We start from the raw sequence: 23,205 nt of genomic DNA, 5'->3' as shown, positions 1-23,205 counted from the left end.
TAATATCTTAAATAATTTAAATTAAATTTCATTATTTATTAACAGAAATTATGAATGATTAAAAATAACATTATATCATGATATAAATTGTTAATTATAAATTTGAAATATAATTTGTAAATTGAAAAAAAAATTGAAATATAACTATAATACAATTTTTGTTGTGATGTGTAGGTTAAAATAGTAATTAATTTTATAAATACATTTTTTTATAAAAATAAACAAATTTAAATTTATTATTCCTAAACTGACATTTTTTTTTTCATTAAGTATGCCCACCTAATGCACAAACTTTGATAAAGAAAAATTAATGAGATAAAATTTATATATAAACATATATCATATATTTTATTTAATATATTATCCAATTTTATTATCACTAAAATCATATACTTATTACGTATCTTATACATAATTTATAACCTGAAGAATATCTCTTACTGTGGAAACTTTAACTATAGGATGAAAGATAAAATATTTTAACAACAAAAAATAACCACGGAATCTTTTTATCCGTAAATACTGCAAATTGAAATTAAAGCTTTAAATATAAGTAATTTTAACAAATATTAAATAATATTAAAATTTCGACTATCTAAATAATATTTTACATAGGTGAGAATCCTTCACATATTTACTGATATATATATTATATAAGTAAGTGAGAGTCGAATAGATATGCTTAGTGATTAGTGGTTTATTTAAGAAATATTTACACATTCAAACTCCTTTATATTCATTTCATAAAATATTTTTTCAATCCAATTGATCCTTTTAGACACTCTCTCATTCTCAAATCCGTTGATAACCTTGCAAGGCGAGCTGGTTTCAAGAAAACAAAGGTTTGTGATATGTCCCTCCTCTTCTGTAATTAACTTTATGCCTAAAAATACATTTAGGAACTTCTTCTTTTTTCTGTCTAATTGAATTTTTTTACTATATGCATTACATTTTTCTCCTTTTTTTTTATTATTGGGCTATGATCAATATATAATTAAACTATTTGCAAACATGTTGCCTAATTTATAATAAGTTTGTAATATGCCACATAGTCACTATTATAACTAAAATAATAATTTGACAAAAATGTATAATTAAATATTATTATTTTGAATTGTAATATAAATATTTTTTAAGTCATGTAAACATATCACTGTTCCATTTTAATACCGAAAGAAAGAGGCATTTAGGAACTTTGCTTCTTGTACAACATTTTTCTGTAATTCAATTTTTTACTCACATTTTCTCCTTATTATTTTGTAAGATGATGGTTAGGGGAAATTAGAGTCTCTGTATAATTAATTTTTATTCCTAAATGGTGTTTACACTTTGTTAGTGAAGGAAAGGGAATGACAGACACTAGAGATTCCTATTATTTTTGTTTTTCACACAAAATATATTATCATCAAAAAAATAGTTTTTTTACATGGTATTCTGTTTTATCAATTATTGTAAAATTTACCTTTTCAGTATTTTTTTCACAATATTGTTTATGTATTGTGCATCATATTCTCTCTCTTTTATAATAAATGCATAAGATTAGTGTAACAGTTAGTCCAATAGGCAGTCAAAATAGTTGATTTAATATATTTATAATATAATAGTAAAAAAATTTAAAATGTATTAATAGTACTTAAGATTAATGAGGAACATTAATATATAGGGATTAATTATAGTTTTAAAGGGGTTTAGGTTAATATAAATAAGTGGGTTAATTATATTAATTATTGTTTAAAATAAAAATCTTAAATGTGTTATAGATTAGATAGGAATGTAAAGAAAATATAAGTGTTGCCCTATAGAAGCATGTGTAAGAGGGAGATGATTGGTCCCAGATCCTATTTATATTGTGTCATGTGTGCCTCAAAACAGATCCTTCAATAACACAATCCCTCTGTCACACTAACATTTCTCTATTCTCTTTCAAGCACACGCATTCCCTCTTTCTCACACACATGAAACCATATATCACCGATTAGAATTTTTCAGTCATCAAGAGATAAATCCAAACCACCATCGCCATTGGACAAATCGAGCAAAACAACCTACGATACTCCAAGGATCTCACTGTTTTGTTTTCCTCGACGTATGTCAATCATCTCAGACAGAGTCGTGCCTTAGTTGGATCATGCACAATTCTTGAAACCCTTTGTTTTTTCTCTGGAAGTGGAATCTATTTTCCTTATTTTTGTAGCCGGTTTCTCGTTGAGAATGATGTAAAACTGGCATGTTTTTATTTCTTGCTGTCGTTTTTCGGTGACATGCACCATGCTGGCTACGTGAGTACGGAGGTGTCTGTGTTTTTTTTATTGTGTATGTTTGTTCACGAGTGCATCCGTCTCAGAGGGAGATAGATATAAAGGCATTAGCGATGACAAGGGAACTCATGAAGGTCAACTTGAGGAAGCTCTCCGAAGCCGTCACATGTTATTTGTGCAATAAATGGTTGAAAAACGCAGCCACAATAACAGAATGCTGTCATAGTTGTAAGTCTTTCCTTTTCTCTTCTATCTTCTCTGTTTCTATTTGGTCTTATGCTTTTTCAATTTTTAATTTTTTTATGCTGCTGAACTAATTTCTTGGTGTTTTTCTTTGAATTTTCTTTTCCTTTTTTTCCCTTTTATGTTTTGGGAGACCTAATGTTTCATCTCTCTGATTTATGGCCAACTTATAAAGTGGATTTATTGAAATTCTTTGTTAACAATGACTTGATTTAGCTTCCATACAGCTAAAAAAATTACACTTTGTATTTACACATCAAGCATAGAGTTCTGTCTTTCTTTTTTTTTTGTCAAAGTGGCATACAGTATTTTTTGCATCATGTTTTTACTCTTCTTATGCATATGATTCAAAACAAGATATTTTTGTCAAAAATAGTTAGTTAAATTTTACAGGTTTAAACTGTTTCTAAGTTTACAGTAAAGGAACTAGGTATGCTAATATTTTGCAGTGAAATTAGCTAATATATGTCTCTAAATAATCAGTAATTTCATATTGTTTCTGCTAATCTGCAAAATGGTTCTTCTTTGAGAAACTTAGAAGCGTCCGCTAGAAACTATACTATAGTTTCTATCATAAAAACTACCACTCATTGTTTTGTCTTTTCCATGTACATTTCTGTTTCCAAATCTGTATGAAAGTTGGAAGTCTAATTCTTGAGTTTTTCAACAGTTTGCAGGGAATGTATAGAAAAGAAGTTAATAGATGAGAAATTAAATCATTGTCCGGTTTGCAATACAGACTTAGGTTGTTCTCCACTCGACAAATTAAGGTAATCACAACGAACATGATCCTTCCATAGTGCTGACAGATTGTTCTAATATTCTCTGTTTAGTTGCTGGTCTCACATCACTCAATCATGCATTGTAGTTTGAGGCATCATTAAATGATTATACTGTCAAAACATTTTTTTCCATGAAATTACTTGATCTTCAGTGTAGAACCAACCATACAGGGATATACCAAAAAGTAAGGTTGTTTGTAACTGGAAAAAAAGTGAATGAGATATCTGATTGTTTGAGTCAATGCATGCACCCTGAAAGAAAATTGATGTGATCAATTCTGCTTCTTCTTTTTCCCTGCTCTTATTTCTATTTTATGGTTGAAAGTCTTGTTTTCTTTATCTCCTAGTCCTTGGAGTTTTCCTGTATTTTGCCTGACTACTATATTGTTTTGGGATGAACAGGTCAGATACTCGTAAGCAAGAATTGAGGGACAAAATTTTCCCATTTCACGATGAAAATGATGAGGAACCTGCCGCCAAATTGTTAGCCAAAATAAAGAAGAATTTAGTTTCTTCATTAAAACCCAATAGAGAAATATCCAAAGCTGGTTTTAAAAAAGTTGTCATTGCCGAAGAAGCAGATATTTCATCTCCCAAACTTGATAAAGTGGAAGGTGATAAGGAAGATGAAAACCAGGGTGATGCTGAATTTGGGGAAGAAGGCGCTACAATTGGATCCGCTAGAAGAGCGAAAGCTGCGGCAAGAATAAAATTCATTTGCTCTGCACAACCTCCGGGACAAGAAAAGACAGAGGGTGATAAGCCTCGAGTTGAAACTTCCAGCGGAACTCTCAAAATCAGAATTCCGGTATACATTTTCTCTCATCATCTAATCTTTATCTGGTTCTTCTTTCTTAATCCTCAGTGTACCTCTCCTTTTAAGAGAAGCTAATGTTATTTTGACCTTTTTTCTTTTAACTTTTTTTCAAATGATCTTCACATTTATGTTTTATTTAGTGCATGACTATTTCCTGTGATATGCAGAATCTTTCAAAACCAAATACTGAGTTAAGGAATGAAAAGGCTGACATGTTTGAGCCAATAAATAGCCAGGTGGGAGCTGGAAGAAAACGCAAGTCCCGTAGTAATTCCACCATGCAAGAAAATGGTGTCACTTCAGTACTTGTGCACTCTACTGACGATGACCCTCAGGTTGGTATGGTCAAAATCGACAACCATACTCACAAAACTAATGGTAACCAAAACGAGTCAATTCCTTCAAGCTCAGATTCAGTAAAACCTATTGTTAGCACCCGAGAAAAAAGACCAAAAATCTCGGAGGACTTGAATTTCCCAGCACCAGCTGAAACTGATTCCGACAGTGAAAGCAGCAAAGACTTTGGTCCAATCTGGTTCTGCTTGGTTGCTGCAGAAGAGAAGTAAGATTACGCTTGATGGCATATTTAACATTGATAATCATATTAATTTTGTGAATGTCTAACCTTTGAATTTCCGTATACAGTAAAGGAAGTGCACCATTGCCACAACTATCTTCGTGCTACCTACGAGTCAAGTGAGTTTTATATTCCTATTTTCTGTTGAGCTTTTTGTTGGCTAGTTTTTTAGTGCTTGAATGAGCATGGCACGCCATGCTTGAAATATGGTTTATCTGGCTGCTGTTTCATTTGTAAAGAGCTGTTTCTGTATATTCACTTATATATGCTATAAACCATACTTTCACTGTCCTCCTCTAGCATCCCTTTGTCTATATTGTTTCATTCTGTATATGTGCCATATGATATCGTTCTCATTCTTTATCCACCTACATTGTCAACTTTGGTTTGTCAGACATTTTGGTAATTATATTTATCTAATTTATCTTTCTTATCAAGCACAAACTGGTAGAATAACTGATAACTTTACACTAATAAATCTTCAAATTATTACAGGGATGGCAGTGTAACTGTTTCCTACATTAAAAAGTATCTCGTGAAGAAGCTTGGTCTTGCTAGCGAAACTGAGGTAAATTTGTTATCTTTTTGCTAAAGCTTACACCTTAGTGAAACGATGTATATCTATTTTTCAGAAGCTAATTGGTTTTTGTGGTTTACACTTTCAGGTGGAGATCACATTACAAGGGCAGCCAGTTTTATCTTCATGGCAACTGAACAGCTTAGTAGACATCTGGTTGCAAACTGTGCCAAAGAACGAGATTCTGACATCTTTTGGAAGTTCAGCCAAGGATTTTATCATGGTTCTTTCGTATGGTCGAAAGGCTTAACACCTCAAACTACCCTCCTTGGTCTTTAGAGAGTTTTTATTATTTTTCTGTCTATTTAGAAGCCCCGAACTTTTTCTATTGACCATTTGCGGTAAATACATTATACCCTTCATTTTACAATAGATTTTATTGTTTATTGGAATTAGATCTTCTTTTTATGTTATGATCCTTTTTATATGTCTCACTTATTTTTCATTTATCTTGTCTTTGTTATTGCTTCTTTGGCTATGCACAGGAAAATATGAACCTTTTCAAATTATATCTTATTCTTTTAGTGTATTGATAGATGTAAAGAGATATGGATAAAAAAGATAATGGAAGAAAAAAATAATGAGTACATGTGATAAATAATGTGAAAAGAAAAAAAGAGAGTAGAAAATAAGAGAAAAGTTAAGGGGAATAAATGCACGATGGTGATGATGATAATAATAATACTAATAATAATAATTTTTCGAAAATATGCATTACGGATCTCGCAAGCATTCAATGATGGTGCGAATATGATTTTGCTTTTAGAAGTTAGAACTATAAAATAAATCGCAAGTTATGTTATAGAAAAAAAAGAAATACAAGTATAAATAATGATATGATGGGAAAAATAATAAATGTTAATCAAAAGTTGTATTTATATTAGTAAATGTTGTATTTATGTTATTACACTCACAAATATGGTTAGTTTGGCAACCAATAAATATATTTTTTTTCATAAAAAATGATTTATTCAAACTCCTCGGGATACATTATATAAATCCATTTAGAGGGAAGAGAGACAGGAAAAAAAGAAAAGGAAAGAGATAGATACATTAGATTATTTTGATCGTGAGAGATTGGTATAAGAATGAAATGGATTAACGGTGGGTTTTTATTTATTCTAATCTAACTCGTTAAAAATGAAATGACGCGACCTGTTAAATCAGTGTATATTGACAATGGTTAAGAATTCACAAGAGAATAACTCCTGTAGTAGGTATGTGTAGATTTAAGAGGGAAGTTTAAAATGAAAATTCTGTCTTCCTTTCTCACAACAGTTCACCTAACCCAAACGGAAGATATCAACTAATCTAAAGCCTGTTGGCGAGTAAAAGCAGATGTTAAATAACTGACTACATCAAATAAATATTTTAAGTTCGATTTAGTTTGTAATATTATATTCTTAGCAATAGCCATTTAAATTTCTTAAACAAATTCACGTTCATTCTTATTTCTCAATTCTAACTTATTACCTTTTTCCGGAACACAACAGAAGTCCAAAAGAGGAATAACATCAACAATATTTAAGAGTACGAAAGAAGAGAATTTAAAGGGGAATCAAAATTCTAGAGACAAAATTGTATAACTTTCTATGCTTCATTCTCGCAAGTGAAGAGCAAATATTAGGCACGTGACACTGACACCAGACTAATGATTAGCTTCTTGTTACTTTTGGATAATAATTGTAAACAATAGTTGCATTTATTCTGTTGCTTAAAAGGGAGATATAAAAGAAGAGCTAATGTTTGCAACAATACACTTTTGGGGGTAATTTTCACACCCAAAAAATGATCTCATTGACTTGTTGCAAGGTCTGTACCGCCGCTACTATTCCAAATAGATACATGTTGCATGCAAAAATCAGAGAATTCAAGCGCTTGACAAATTGTAATTAATTAGATTGCAAGCTTACCGATTAAAAAAAAATGAAAGACGCTACATACAATTTTTTTTCTCTCCTGAAAAAGCGCAGAACCTAAAATTGATCAAAGAGAATTTGAATGTTCATCCTCTTTGAAATTTTTATTTACTTTATAGGCTAATGAGTTTCTCTTTTGAACTTGTATCCACCTAGATGATAGAGAGACTCCGATAAAAGTAGAAATTTGTCGAACTTGTCACATTACAAGTAAAAACAGAGGAATACTTCTGTTGAATAAGAAAATTTGCAGCACAACAGATAGTTAAGTAGCAACTGCACAACAGAAAGTTTACACCAAAGATCTAGCGCATGATACATCTAGTTTGCAGAATTGATTCTGCAAGCAGGTAATTCACCCGACAACTCTTCTGAGAACATGATCATACTATGGTTGATAAAGAAACAAGTTTACAATGAGAATGCAATAAACTATCACACTAAAAAGGGCATAATGCTGTCAGAAAATGGCATGCACAAGCTTGGGGAAATATATCCCACCCTCAACAGTAATACCAGTTTATAGGACATTTGATTCCAATTTATACATTCATGGAGGTAACAAATTATGGCGAAATACAGTCAGATATTACATTGTTGATAGCTAGTTCTAACACAATTAAGGAGACTTTTATAATGCAAACGCAAATCCATACAAACCCTAGGTTCCACCAGAAAAAACTGGAAAATCATTCAGGCACAATGATGCAAGTGGAATTGAAGATGACCAACACTTAGATTCAGAAATTAGGTATTGCTGTACTGTGTTTCAATCAAAATTGGCGGGTTTTAGAAGAGAAACTAGACTAGTAGCAGAAACAGTTACAAGAACTACATTTAAATTGTCCTCAAATGCATTATTTGGGCTTTCTTTCAGTTCAACCTAGCACATGACAGGGCAAAGTCGTATAGAAACCCTATCATAACGATGAGAAATCCCCAGCAGCACACCAATTACATGGGATCATTCATCCAATAACAAGGCAAATTTGATACAATGAATGCAGCATACATGAATAAATGCGTGATTGTTAGTGAATTGTACATCAGAGTTGAGAAATGGAAAAAGAGAAATCAAACAGGTACATAGGCACCAGAGGCGGGAGTGTCACCAAGCATATGGCCATAGGGGGAATCTTGATCGTCCCCGACAAGGTCTTCCGTACTCCGGAGCACGCCGTGCAAGAAAACCACCACGGCCTCAATTAGGAGGGCAAGAAGAAGGTTGAGCCAGGCGGCGGTAACGAAGAGTGCGACAACGGTGAGAAACGCGAGTGGGAGGATTGCGAGGGGGAGGTCATCGCGGGAGAAGTAGAGGAAGTACCAGGTGGCGGAGAGGAGGAAGAAAATGAGGAGAGGGAGTGGGTGGCGGAAGAGGGTGAGGAGGAAGATGAGGAGGAGGATGAGGGCGTAGTTGAAGAGGAAGTAGGTGACGTTGTGAGCGAGGCGCGTGGTGGCTTCGGAAATGGAGGACGGGAGGGTGAGGGCGAAGAGGTCAAGAAATACGCGCCACGGGCGGCGCGTGGAGATAACGGTTTGACTTGCTTCTTTTATATTAGCGAGCATTTCCGCAGAGGGCAACATTGTGGTGTGTACAAGATTGATGGAATTTGGAATCGGTGTTTTAGATTTTGAATTGGGAACAAGAGAAGACCAGTGAGTGAATGAGTCGTCGATGGAACCAACCAAGACCAACTTTCTTTAACAAGACAAAGTTTCTTTCCCACTCCCCTCTCGTCTCTCTCTTACAATTGGGCCCTCCTGGCCCAACTAACTATCAACAACCACCTCCCAAAAACATAACTAATTGCTTCTTCCACCTCTTTTTTTCTTTCCACCTTTCCGTGACAATTTAATAATATCTTCTTTTAAGAAATACTAACACTGTCCAGAAAATATTTTCATAAATATATTGAAAAGGTCGAGTTTATAGATTCTGAAAAATTATGAAAATAAATGAATAATATTGAAATGTAGTTGATGCTTTGGTCTTTCCATAACTTTTAAAATGCATTTGAAAGTGTTTAGACAAAAGCACAAAAACGGGATATTTTTGTTTCAAAATAGTATAATTTTAAAACTAAAAAAGAACAAATCTTGCTAATTTAGTATGATTACATTATAAAGAAATCGTATTATCTTCGCACAACTTTGATGCACTAAAATAAAGTATTGCAAAAGTGATATGATTTGGATTAAAAATAAAAGTTAAAATATAACATGTTAAAATCGTATCAAAATTTATATGACTTCAGTTTATATTACAATATATGAAGTCACACTGAGTTTATATAACTTTAATTAAAATTTAAAAAAATATATATATATTAAATCACATTAAAATGACACGAATTTAACATATATCACAATATATAATGTAATACTAATACGACTTAAATTAAATTTAAAAAAAAATAAAATACCACTTTTTCACAACAAAGTATCAAATTGATGTAACTTATCTATTTTAATAATTTTTTAAAGCTTACACCATTTTAATAAATTTTACAAAAAAAAAGTTACATCATTTTAATATTTTGCCTTGCCATAACGTTTAAAGTATTTGATTGGAGCCTAAAACGATAAAAAGTACATGGAGGAAAATCACCGAAGAAAATGAATTTCTGGCACAAGTTATCAGAAACCTGCTCCAAAGAGCAGGAGGCGGTTAAAAAGGACATCGCTCCATCGCTTCACGTGCTCATTCCATCTCAGACACAAAACAACCCAATAAATAAATTAAAAACCTATATTTTAAAACTTTCAAAATTTATGTTTTCAAGACTAATGTCCAGAAAATATATATTTTAAATTATTTTGAAAACATTACTTATATCTATTTTCTAATTTTATCTTTTAAATTAAAATAATTATTTTATTAATTTTATACATTAAGTTATAACTTTTTTAAATTTAATATTTTTTCATTGATCTTTTGTTAAACTTAATTTTTCTTTAATTATGAATTTTTCTTCAAAATAAATTTATATTTATATATAAAGGATTTTTTTTGTGTTGACATTTGTTTTTTAGATTTATGTTTGAAATATTTTTTATAATTAAAATAATTATTTAAACACTTTTAGTTTTGACTAAATATATAATTTTAACTAAAATTTCATACACCTCTTACAATTTGTTTAATGTCTATAACATTGTAAATGTGAAAACTATAATTGGTTTATAATATGATTGTGAATGGTTGGAACCAATTCAATGAGAAATTAGTAGTGATGTTATTAGTGTATGTTTCGACATACAAGTGTTTTAAAATTATATATGTTGATATACTACCAATCATTCAAGTTATATAGAAATAAATGGGACAAGAGAAAGAATGACAAGAAGTCTTTATCTTAGACTTTTAGTCTTAGGTGTGAAGATTAATCTTGCGAGTATTATAGTAATAATTCATATGTTTATGACTCTGCATATTATAAATATTATTACAAGTGCACACCTATACTATATACATAATTCAAATAATTAAGTCTAGAGTCAACTGCTTGAATGTTTATATGATTGATAAAATGTTGAACTAATATATATATATATATATATATATATATATATATATATATATATATATATGTTAAATGATTTATGAATTTTTTTTAATACTAGCTTATCATGTCTTCTTTTTTCATATGTAATGTTTTTTCTTTTGTAATAATCATTTGTTGGTGTAAGCAGATAATGAGTTAGGTATTAATACGTCGTTGATGGAACCGATAATATTGTTAAGTGATTTGTTAAGTTTACCTAGATATTGTATAGTAATTTTTATTTTTTACATAATTATTCTAGATAACTATATCAATATTTTGTATGTTTCTTTTTATTTATTTGTTCTACATGATGTTTTGTTTAATAGTTTATATTATTAAATAGAATATTATAATATTCGAATTTTATTTTATATTTTAAAGACTTAGATAATATGTCATATGTTTTAATAATTAATTAGGTGTATATTATCAAATCCAAGTAAATTTGTTAACGTACATTTGCATTTTTCAATCACGAAACTTAATTATTTATGTAATCTCGTTAACAAATAAGAAAAGTGAAGCACTCCACGGCTCTGTACTTTTTAAACAAAAACATTAGAGATATAAGGCCATTTTATCAGTAATTATGTCTTAAATGGGTATTTTTTATTAAAATAAATAGGTCTTTACTTTTTGTTGACTTCTTAAATTGATGTTTTTTCCTTAAAAAAGTTGTTACGTGGCAGATATTGAGGAGTGCTATTAGCATATCATTATCTAAATAAAAAGGTGATTAAAATCTTTAGTTGCATTACGTGAACAAATTCTAGAGATTGTAATCTATGAAAGGTGTCTACATCAATTTTGGAACCTAAAGTTGGACAAAGACCCACACATTAATTAATTTTGTTTTCGAATGCCTTCTTTTCTTCTTTGAAGTTGAAATGTTGACTTATACATTTTTTATAATTAGCTCCTTAAGATTTACCATGTATACAAGCTTTTTTTATTAAACAACTTTTTTATCATAAATAAATATAAACACTTAAATGTCATGATGACATCTGTCTCATCCTTATATCACTCATGGTGGCAAAGTGAATGAAACTTAAAAGACAAGTAAATTTTTTAAATAATTCATTACTTTTTTATTAAGTTATTTATAATTTTATTTTTTACACTCTCTCTTATATTAGTAAAATAAAACTTAATGGTAGACAAAAAAAACTTAAATTAGTCACAAATAATTTAAGAAATGAACTAAAAATGCTAAAAAAAGTGGCGTACCTTTTTATATCAACCTATGTGACAAATAATTCCATGTCCAAACAAAAACCTTACATCCCTCTACAAAACCCCCTTTTATTTGATCTCTACCACAGCTACTAAAATAACTTCGAATAATTTCAAGGTCTAACTCTTGTATCTCTATCATTACTATCCATCTTACAATATTACTCAGAATCTAATTTCTCCAAAATATGTTACTCTTCGACGACTCCATACACTCAAGCTCCAAAACACAAAACAATAACAAAGATATAAACTAAATTATTCAAACATGTATTTATTTAAATTTCACCCAATCGTAGTTTATATCTAAAATGTATAACTAAAGTAAAAATGTTACACGTAAACTTATGCATAATAACTTTTTTTATAAACTTACTTACATATAAATCTATGCATCTTGATCATTTAACGAAGGATCAAATTTGGTGTTTATGGATTAAAATTTAAATGATCCTATATTTCTTTCAACAATGTCGGTGTGGTGATGTGAACTTATTAACCAGAGGCAATCCAAATGCCGATATCATCTTATGAAAGAAGTGGTGGAGATGTTTGAGTCTGCGATTGCATCAACTCAGTTGCCACCTTTGACACTGACACGCGTTATTTAACTAATAAATCTGTGTGCTGAACTTGATGCTGAAACTCATCCAAAAGCGAAGAAAAGTCAAACATGAAGAAGCTATATAAGTATGTACCAATCCCTCTCCATGTTATTCACATCATTAAAACGTTTGCTTTTTATCTCTATCTTCACGTCTCATCTACTTCCTTACAGTTTATGCTTGCTTTGTTCCGATGGCAGCCTCTGCTAAACTCTTATTTTTGTCTTTTCTTACGTTGTTCATCTCCTCCTCCATAGCTCGAACCTCTTTCAGACCAAAAGCACTTGTTCTTCCCGTCACCAAAGATGTTTCTGCCTCTGTTCCTCAGTATGTCACCCGAATCAAACAAAGAACCCCACTTGTGCCGGTGAAGCTAACCGTTGATCTTGGTGGCGGTTACTTTTGGGTGAACTGTGAAAAGGGCTATGTTTCATCCACTTCTAAACCTGTCCGCTGTGGCTCTGCTCAGTGCTCACTGTTCGGGTCGCACGGTTGCAGTGGGGAGAAAATTTGCGGTCGCTCTCCTAGCAACACTGTAACTGGGGTCTCCACATATGGTGACATTCATGCTGATGTTGTTGCTACCAATTCCACCGATGGAAACAATCCTGTAAGGGTGGTTTCTGTGCCCAAGTTTCTCTTTATATGCGGATCAAATGTTGTCCAAAAAGGCCTTGCCAGTGGTGTTACAGGCATGGCTGGTCTTGGCAGGACTAAAGTTTCCTTTCCTTCTCAATTTGCCTCAGCTTTCAGCTTCCCCAGAAAATTTGCCATTTGCTTGAGTTCCTCCACTATGACAGATGGTGTTATGTTTTTTGGTGACGGCCCTTATAATTTTGGTTATTTGAACGAGGATCTCTCCAAGGTTCTCACTTTCACCCCGCTGATTACAAACCCTGTCAGCACTGCTCCTGCCTCTTTCTTGGGGGAACCGTCGGTTGAATACTTCATCGGAGTGAAATCTATAAGAATTTCTGACAAAGATGTCCCGTTGAACAAGACCCTTTTGTCTATAGATAGAAATGGCGTTGGTGGGACTAAGATTAGCACTGTTAATCCATACACTGTTATGGAGACCTCAATTTACAAAGCTGTGTCAGAGGCCTTTGTGAAAGCAGTTGGAGCCGCTACTGTTGCACCCGTGGCTCCATTTGGGACTTGCTTTGCGAGCCAAGACATTGGGTACACACCGATGGGCCCGGCTGTGCCTACTATAAATCTGGTGTTGCAGAATGAGAAAGTGGTATGGAGCATCATCGGAGCAAATTCAATGGTGCGGTTTGATGATGTAATTTGTCTGGGCTTTGTGGATGCTGGATCAGGCCCAAGTACAGCCCAAGTTGGATTTGTGGTGGGTGGTTCTCACCCAATGACTTCAATTACCATCGGAGCACTTCAGTTGGAGAACAACTTCCTACAATTTGATTTAGCAACCTCAAGGCTTGGCTTCAGCTCGCTCTTCTTGGAACACACCAACTGTGCCAACTTTAACTTTACCTCTTCTACTTAGAATTTCATTATTCTACTATAATATAATCATAATTTGTATTGTAGTAGGTTAAGATCAATGTGTGTTTAGACGAGGTGATGAATAATAAGTGAGGTTATCTTTACTAATAGCCTCCAAACTTAATTGCCTTATGTCTAGACTGAAAATAAAGAGCACGTTGTTCCATCATATTCATCTCTACATCTTGAATTACTTTCTGGTTTTTCTTCCTCGATATAAATCATAATAATCAAAACAACAACCTGTTATAGCACATCATTACCATTGTTATAAAATCTAACCTGTCACAATCAGTGCTAATTACTTTGCTTCTTTTTAATAAACAAAATACCGATGATCATAAAATAATGATAAAAAAAAATAGTCTGTTTGCTGTTCAGTTTTAATGCCGGAATTTCCTCATCCGAATACCCACAGTTTTTACCAATCTACATTGGCACGTTAATAGATAAATCATTGTAGTTGTTGGTCTCGTGCTGATCCATTCCTTTGCACACGCTATATGGGTGATTTTTCAACCAAATAGCTAACTGTTGGATACAAGTTACAAGGTGTCGGTTTGTGATTTGAAGTGAGAACAATTTCACATCGGAAGAATTAGAGAAAAAAAGTGTTGATTAATAACCTTGGACGTGCAAAAAACATGAACTAGCTTTTGGATCAAGTTGAGTACTATCCCAGTTATAACACGCTTCATTCATGCCAAAGCTGAAGTGTTACCAAAAGGAAACCACTGAACCGTTAAAAAAAGGAAACCTATGCTTAGTGTGTCAACTACCAAAACTTTTAATTGCCCATGATTGAATTAAATTCTAACAAGATTAAGAAAGGTTGTACTAGTTTTCCAGTTATTATTTAATTACATTTCGGAAAATATTGTTTAATTGCGCAAAAACAAAAGGCTCTAGTAACACGAATAAAATTAAAGTAATGTTTTGTGTAGAGTATTTGTTGATATAGCTTGTACCTAGGAGATTGTCAGAATGCTTTTGGACCAGCCAATCGCACAAGTTCATAATATACAATGTTCACTGTTGTTTTAATCCGTGTTCTTCTTGTTGGATTTCATAACCTATTACACAACTGATTGATAGCATATGCAAAACAAACCGCAGGTCTCAAATATGCCACCATTTTCTTTACGTGAGTCCTGCAGCTGCTATTGGATTTATCAACGAGAACAACATCGATTTCACATAGCTCCTGCATTGAAACTCTTATTTATTAGTAGCCCGCAAAAAGCCAATAAAGTTGCAAAGAATTGAGTCTCAAATAATCATAATAGTTATAAAAGATAACATCATTGTAAATCGGTTTATTCAAATAATTTTTGTAAATGTCTCTCGTTTGAGACTGTATTTTCATATCTTTTCTCCGTTGGAAATGTAAGAATATACTTACCATCTTTGCTAGAACTCTGCTCCATGTCAATCTGTTCTTGCCATGGCCACTTTAGATTTGAAGATGAGGAACACTGTTGTGGAACTGAAAATGAATATGAGCTTGTACTGGCACACTGCTTCTTGCATGATGAAGAATCAGCTGTGGAGCAAATGTCTTGATCAATGCTTGACATTCCAATATCTTTGTTATGATTTTGAGAGTTATCCTGGTTCTGCCCCTCCTCTACCATACAATTTGGCCTCTTACGAGTAGGAGGGTGGTCTATCTTGGAATCCGGTAGTGCTGGTACCTTCTGATCATTAGCAGAAACAGTAGCACACGGAGCCTTTTCCAGAAAGACAAGTTTTGGAGTGTCCAAGTTTTCAACACTGTTAGTGTTGTCTACAACAACTTCATCCCTTGGTTCAGTACCAGCAGCTTTTGCTGCTGCCTCAGATTCCCACATCTTAAATATAGCTTCAGTGAGTCTTTCTCTGGCCAAATCTACATCAATCATTGGCTTTGGGTAATTTTGACCCAACTCAACTCCTGATGCTCTAAGCACAGTAAGTGGTGCATCCCAGGGGTGATGGATCCACTCAGTTGGCATTCTTGCCAACTCAGGTAGCCATTGCCTCACATACTCACCTTCTGGATCAAACTTGGCACCTAGAATCTGTCACCAAAATTACAGATATGAGACTTCTCACTTTTATTTTTATAATTTTCTAACCTCAAAGTGGGTAGAATTTACTCCTTCTAGAAGAAATGAAGTCAAAAGGGAGACTAATAGTTCTTTCATTTTCCTCATGGGCAAAATGCAATAACAGACTCAGTTCAATATGCAGCTCAGCAGAAGATAACTTTCTAACTATTAGGATTCCTAACCTACTTAGTATTTAATAGGAAATGGAACCAAGAAAGCCATGAATGTTCAATGAAACAAAAAAGAAGAAAAAATTAAACGGACTTATCCATAACCTAATATTAATTCATTCAAATTTAAAAATAAAAAAATTAGATAAGGTATATGAGAGAGCTTCGATTAGCTTGTGCATAACTTAAGTTTAACTGTGGAAAAGTTAATTTAATTTTTTTCTTCCTATTTTTATCTTATACAAGTCCTAATGCCCCCGTACTAGTAACCAGAACTTTCAAATTATCCTGGAAGATAGAAAGGAGATAAGCTGTGAATTTTGAAGATTTATTCCTTTTAAACTAACTTACTCATTTGGTCCCTATAGATACAAAATTTGCCTCTTTTTTTAATCGTTTTTGGACTGGCTACAGGGACTAGAAATATTAAAATTAGGTATGAGCAGCAACTAAAAATGGTACCTGTAAGAATTAAGATGACTAAAAGGAAATTCTTTTATAGGGATCAAAATTCATCCTTCCTTTTAGAACTTGAAGAAATATGAACGGGTAAATTTCACAGGTATAAAGGAATTGAAGAAATTATGAAGAAAGTATCTAATTTTCCTATTGCAGTAAGGATAACTTAGACTGTGCCAGTTTTTTCTTCACTACACAAAATCAATATCTTCTACTTGTGTGCAGTGTTACTATTTATCGGGTGCAATCAAACTCCTTAGACATTAAAAAATGGCACACGAGGATAGAAATGAGGTAAGGAAACCAAAGAGTTTGGGTGCAGTATAAATGCTATTCCAGGTGGTGATAATGTCGGTTATGTTAATTAAGCAACCTTGAAAGTACATAGAAAATAGATTATGGAGTGTAAAATATCCCATCAGATTGATACCTCAGGATTGTCCAAGCGCTCAAGCTCATGACCATCTGGTAAGCCACCTGAGATATACTGCCAACCCAAGATATCACTTTCAAGGTCTGCATCCAAAAGTGTGTCCCAGAAATACTTCATCCCCCATTTCCAAGGTAGAAGCAACATTTTGACAGCAAAACTTGAAACTATTACTCTTATTCTGTTGTGTATCCATCCTGTTGCCCAAAGTTCTCTCATTCCTGCATCAACCAAAGGATAACCAGTCCTCCCTTGTCTCCAAGTCTTAAAGTTATCAGGATCAGGATCCCAAGGAAAAAACTTTAAGTGCCCCAGAAGTGCTCTCTCGTGAGTGAAGGGAAAGTTGAAACAAAGATAACGTGAGTACTCTCTAAGTCCAATGGCCCTCAGAAAAAGATTTACACTCTCTTCACCAACACTGTTGCCTTCATTTGTCCATAATATTTGCTTCATACGTGTCACTTGAAAAACTTTCCTCACGCTCAATTCTCCAAAGTGAAGATATGGGGACAAGAGTGACGTTGAGTCTCCACCAACCTTCAGCCTTTTCTTGGAGTAGTGAAGTAGATGCTGCTCCACAAATTCTGTTAAGGCCTTGTCAGCATTTCTCCAACCCGGTGACCATGCCCGTCCCAGTAACGCGTTGCTTGGCTTTTCTAATTCATTTTCAAGATCCAGTTCCTCCACTGAACAACACTCAACTTTTCCTGAAATCCACAGGAGGGAAACAAATTCTCACGTGTTTTATATCCATGATAAGTTAATATGCAGATAACAGAAGCTTATCAGATTGCAGCTACTTTCTATAAGCATTGTCTTAAACTAGACTTGCTTCTTATTTCTCAACCTCTAGCAGTAACTTGATACCAACAATCATACTAACGAGAAACGATCAAATCAAAGTAACATGAATTATGTGTATAGTCGAATCATACCTTCAGCTGGAGTTAATTGCCACGGAGGAACAACTGAAACAACATCCATTTGCTTGTGCAAGCATTTCTTCCAAAAAGCATCGAAGGTAGTGAAAGCACGTCCACTCTCAGTATATATTTCCCATGGCTCATACAACAGATCCCCATTGTAGCTTTGCACAGAGATGCCTTGTTCCACTAGTTTTTCTTTGATGTTGTGGTCACGGACAAGTGAAACTGGATCTGGTAAAACATTTAGCGTAAGAAACATGGATCAGCTAGCTACAACTGGACTGATATGAAATCTATGTCCAAGTTATTTTGTTCATTATTTACCAATCTTGTTAGTACCAGTTAATTCTCATGTCTCAACTAGTTAAGCTGCTATCTAAAAGACTAAATAAGTAATATGACAAACAAAAGTAGTAGTGCTAGAATAGAATGCTTAAACCATAGAGTGCATACATTTGTGTATCAACAGTCAACAAACAAAAATACAGATTTACGGCTAATTCTTCATGTTACCTGCTATATAATGATTTTTAATGTGTTATGACAAATAAGAATCAGTGTATATTTTTTTAAACTCTCCATATTTGACAATCATGCGCCATTTTTCAGTAGCAGATTATCAAACTGAAGCACTACCAAAATAGTAAGGGTGAGAAAACGCCTCAAGTAATTGTCACTCAGTGAGCATACCGATATGTTCAGTTTCGAGGACTATCTTCAAGGAGTATCCAACCTTGAAGCTTATCAATAGAAAAAGCCTTCACTTGCTTCTTCAAGTTTTGGACATCCAAAACATTAAATGATACCAAACATATGCTACGATGGGATGCACTTCAAAATTGACTAAAACATTCAAAATTGACTAAAACATTCAAAATAGAAGGCTAAATCTACACCATCTACATTCTGACAGCAGCACTCACCATATAGATGGTTAAACACTACTTTTGTTGCTTGAATGGCCTTTATGCAGTCCAAAAGAGCTGTGACAATACTATGGGTTTTGATGAACACAAGCCTGGTCCCAAGAGACTTCAGTGACCGATCCAGTTGAGCAAGAGATTGCTTCAGCCACCACCTTGACACTCTTCCTGGATAAAATTGTCCCTCCTCTTTAGGGCACCATATATAAACAGGAAGTACAGAACCCTCCCTGGCAGCAGCAGCTAATGCAGGATTGTCCTCAATTCTAAGGTCCCTTCTAAACCAAACAATAGTCCTGTTGCTAACCATATTGTACACTTCCAATTTTTCATGGCACAGCCAAAACTTTCAACCTCATACCATGTCAGAGTAACTTCTCCACAAGTTACTTGTACCCGATTAAAGAATTACGAAGTTCGCCTCAACACTTCACGGTTCTCCTAATCAAGATCCCTGGCAAAAGAAGATATGTGAAAATTTAATACAAGACAAGATATCAGATACAAAGGTTGGATCTTGATTTTTGCAAAAAACATAAAGATATCTGTTAGCAGCATGAGATGAGAACCTCAAAATCACAGCCAAAGTGGACCAAGAAACAAGTAGCTTATCAGGATGTCCAACTTGGATGCCACTTTGCTTTGTGTTAGGTATCCAACCTAAATCCTACTCAGAGAACCCATCCCCCACATGTCTCACTCACCAATTTAAAGACCACCACCAGTTAAAAATAACAAAAGGAAAAGAAGAAAATTTCCGATCGAGAAACAAAAGTGACTGAAGAATAATAAAGGTTGCAAAAGCATAAAAATCCACAAAGCACTGAGTTGGAATATTCAAAATATCATATCAGAAAATAATCTTCAATATAGAGATGAATAACTGGAAAGTTCTTCAAATTCATCCACAAACACACCTTAAACTGGGACTATATGAGGAGGATATGAAACACCCTTCAGCAGCTAGATATTTAATATTCACAACCGAATCATCAAAGTTTAGCTGCACTAAATCAAATCAAATAAAGATTCGGCCTAAGTTACAGCATAGCTAGAGATAAATAATAGAGGCCATTAAAGGAGGCAACAGTGATTGAATCATGGAAGTGTGTTGGGAGGGTTGGGAGGATCTGATTAGAGTGTGATCACGTGTGGAAGATCACAAGGTTTGTGCACTGATGAAAGTGGGAGACAGACACGTATGATTAACAGAGACGAAAGGATAAGAACATTGAACATGTCACTAGAGTCTACCAGCAGCTTCCACAACTTCATCAAAATGGACCAAAGTTTTACCACAACATCATAAAAATATCCTCAATAAATCCAAAACCTGGTGGGCGTAACAACAACAGTTGTGCGTCGTGATTTGTAAAAGATAATCATGACATGGACTTCTGTACAATATCAACGCAATGAAACCCAAATTATTTTTTCCTTGTTTAAGACATGTATGATTTACTTTCATCAGTGATGATAACACCCTTGTTAATTAGAACTGTAACAAGATTTTTCACTAGGTAAGGAATTTTGTACAGATGCTTGTAAGTTAAAGTAATCTCTCTTATATTAAATCCACATGTGTTAGCGTCAGTAATAACGTGTTTGGATTTAAAATTTATCTTGATAATATATTATGTTAAATATTTATAGAAATAATAAAGTTTTCTTTTAACGGAATTCTAATTTAAAAAATCTCATTATTTGGGTAAATATTTAACATGATATATTATTTAAATAATTTTTTAATCCAAAATCTCAAAATAAATGCACAAATAAGTTATAATAATATAAATCATTTTACAAGCATGGCAAACAGTTGCAAGTAATAATTTATTTTAAATATTTGGTTAAAAAAAATAATGATTAATCAGTAAGCAGTAACAAAGTAATTTTTTTTTCTCAAATGACGTTTGTTAAAAAAAATGTTTCATCCTTTAACTAAAATTAATTTTGTAAATGTAAGATTCTTAAGAAAAAGATTCTACAAAAGTTTTGTGCAAATTTTTAATCATAATTTAACTATTTAACTTTAATAGGAATAGTGAGCTCCCTTTTAATATATTATGAACATTAAATTTGATAGCTTTATAATCAAATTCTACAAAAAAAGTTTTATTCCCAAGTATAAAGGTGAGAACTCATTAACATTCCCATGCTACTTTCCTAAATATGCTAGATGATGATGATGATACCTTAAACTATAAGCCCTGCATCTTATTATGATAGTTTTTTTTTATCTCATTACTTAATTTTATTATCTATTTAAAAGGATATCAAATGAGAATAGTTACAAAACAATTTTAAGAATTAGTTTGATGTGTCAACAAATAACAAATAAATAATTTTGTATTTCAAACTAAAATAAAAGTTAAAGTTAAAATAATAAATTTTAATGATGATTTTGACCACCTTTGCACATATTATTGTTGAATTACACAATACATTGATTAGTGTTATTTATCATGTAAAGATCAGAACTAAAGAATACGAATATCTGTGGGATAAAGATATTGAATTTGATGAAAAGAGATAAAGAATGAATTTCACAACAAAAATCATACTTTTTTAAAAGTTTGACAAAAAATTTGGATATAGAATAAAGTAAAATGGAATAGATAGTTTATCAATAGAATAATTTAAAATAAAAAAAAATGAGTAAGATTCAATAAAATATAACATTATAAATAAATTTCACAATATGTAGTCGTCTTAATTAGTGGAGAATTTTTGCATTAACTACCAGACACATTTTTTAATACAGGCAATTTCTATTTTTTTTTTTAAATTAGGTATAGTTGATAGTGACTTTTTAAATCATGCAAGAAAACGTGAATGTGTATGTTCATATGTATTTTTTATATAAATATAATTTTTTTAATTAAATTGTTTATATTATATACATTTAATAATTTATACTTGTTTATATTTATATTGGTTGTTGTTTTTCTATGCAAAAATGTCAAATTATCAATTTTGAGTATTTAAAAGTGTAAATCTTTAATTTAATAACTAATTATATTTAATTTTATATAAATTTTAGTTTAAATTTACTCGTTTCAATTTTTGTTTTGATATTTAGTTTTGAATGAGTTGTCTCAATCTTCACTAAGAGTTCACTCATTTTGACTATACTTCATGCTAACTTGAGTTAATTATGACAACTTGGCTTGATTATAGGTCAAGCTAACTCGAATCGACCTTTAGTTTTAGTTGGTCCATATTGACTTTTATCCCAGACTAACTCGTTCCAACTTTCGGGTTGATCGGTTTTGACCTTTGGCCCAAGATGACAAATTTCAAATTTTTGTCCAAGCTAACTCATCTCAACATTCTTCTCGAGTTGACCTATCTTGACTTTCAGCCTAAACCAAGCTATCTTGACCTTCAACCTAAGCTGGCTCATCTTTAACATTTGACTCGAGTATATCTCTATTTTGACCTCCAAGTCGAGTTTTCTCATCTCAATATTCGGCTCAAATTTGTCTATCTTAATTTTCAACCCAAACCTTCTTGTCTTAACATTTAGCTTTGACTAACTCATCTCAACCTTTAATGTAGTGATCTCGTCTCAACCTTTAATTTAGCTGACTCATCTTGACATTTGTCTCAGTTAAACTTAGTTATAACTTTGGCTTATACTGACTCGAATTGACCTTTAATTTATATCAACTCGACTTAAACTTTAATCTGGACATATTCAAGTTGACTTTCAAGACAAGACAGTTCGACTCGATCTTTATCTGAAATTGAAGATGTTATATTTAAAAATTAATTAAAATTTTCTAGTACGACTAAATCGAATTAGTTAAAAATATGCTCATTCAATATAGGATTAAGATTAACCACCTTACATGAGCATGTTGACATATCTAACTCTCTTACCAACAAAAAATAAATTGTAAGAGCAATGAAAATTTGTTTTAAGGTCTCAAATTGAATTCATTAATGAGAAAAAAAGGAAAGTAACAAATTTTCTTTATGATATGAAATTGAGGACTTATACAGAGAAAATAAATAAATGAGATCTAATATCGTATACGACACAACAGAACTCACACAAAAAAAAAAATCTCAAAAGCTCTTACTATCTTATTAATATAAGATAATACATAATTTCCAAGAATATATTGATA

The 23,205-nt window shown here is 32.5% G+C and overlaps 4 protein-coding genes across 6 annotated transcripts; 2 read left to right on the top strand and 2 right to left on the bottom strand.

Moving 5' to 3' along the window:
• The first annotated feature begins 1,841 nt into the window (after nt 1-1,841).
• On the top strand, nt 1,842-5,681 carry LOC108325467 (E3 ubiquitin protein ligase DRIP2). The gene is made up of 7 exons (XM_017558546.2): nt 1,842-2,486; nt 3,172-3,271; nt 3,686-4,091; nt 4,268-4,662; nt 4,746-4,796; nt 5,173-5,245; nt 5,343-5,681. Exons 1-7 carry the CDS (start codon nt 2,372-2,374, stop codon nt 5,502-5,504), a joined length of 1,302 nt encoding a protein of 433 aa, XP_017414035.1. The 5' UTR covers nt 1,842-2,371; the 3' UTR covers nt 5,505-5,681.
• Nucleotides 5,682-7,940: 2,259 nt separating this feature from the next.
• On the bottom strand, nt 7,941-8,862 carry LOC108325369 (PRA1 family protein D). Its single transcript, XM_017558433.2, has one exon. The coding sequence runs from the start codon at nt 8,755-8,757 to the stop codon at nt 8,248-8,250; it is 510 nt and encodes a 169-aa protein (XP_017413922.1). The 5' UTR covers nt 8,758-8,862; the 3' UTR covers nt 7,941-8,247.
• A 3,802-nt stretch (nt 8,863-12,664) lies between these two features.
• Nucleotides 12,665-14,240, top strand: LOC108325859 (probable aspartic proteinase GIP2). The gene has a single exon (XM_017558958.2). It carries the CDS (start codon nt 12,756-12,758, stop codon nt 14,070-14,072), a length of 1,317 nt encoding a protein of 438 aa, XP_017414447.1. The 5' UTR covers nt 12,665-12,755; the 3' UTR covers nt 14,073-14,240.
• Nucleotides 14,241-14,975: 735 nt separating this feature from the next.
• LOC108325858 (cryptochrome-1) lies at nt 14,976-20,478 on the bottom strand. 3 transcript variants are annotated; one of them, XM_017558957.2, is made up of 6 exons: nt 19,639-20,478; nt 19,070-19,523; nt 18,156-18,377; nt 17,221-17,927; nt 15,474-16,131; nt 14,976-15,275 (listed from the first exon to the last, which is right to left on the bottom strand). In XM_017558957.2, the coding sequence occupies exons 2-6, from the start codon at nt 19,377-19,379 to the stop codon at nt 15,265-15,267; spliced, it is 1,908 nt and encodes a 635-aa protein (XP_017414446.1). In that variant the 5' UTR covers nt 19,380-19,523; nt 19,639-20,478; the 3' UTR covers nt 14,976-15,264. The 3 variants fall into 3 exon arrangements, with proteins under 3 accessions (XP_017414446.1, XP_017414445.1, XP_052731067.1); XM_017558956.2 differs by having other exon boundaries at nt 19,987-20,359; XM_052875107.1 differs by lacking the exon at nt 14,976-15,275 and having other exon boundaries at nt 15,326-16,131; nt 19,987-20,359.
• Between the last annotated feature and the right edge of the window lie 2,727 nt (nt 20,479-23,205).

This window comes from Vigna angularis, chromosome 3 (genome assembly GCF_016808095.1).
Source record: "Vigna angularis cultivar LongXiaoDou No.4 chromosome 3, ASM1680809v1, whole genome shotgun sequence".
NCBI lineage: Eukaryota > Viridiplantae > Streptophyta > Magnoliopsida > Fabales > Fabaceae > Vigna > Vigna angularis.
This window is presented reverse-complemented; position numbering and strand designations above follow the sequence as displayed.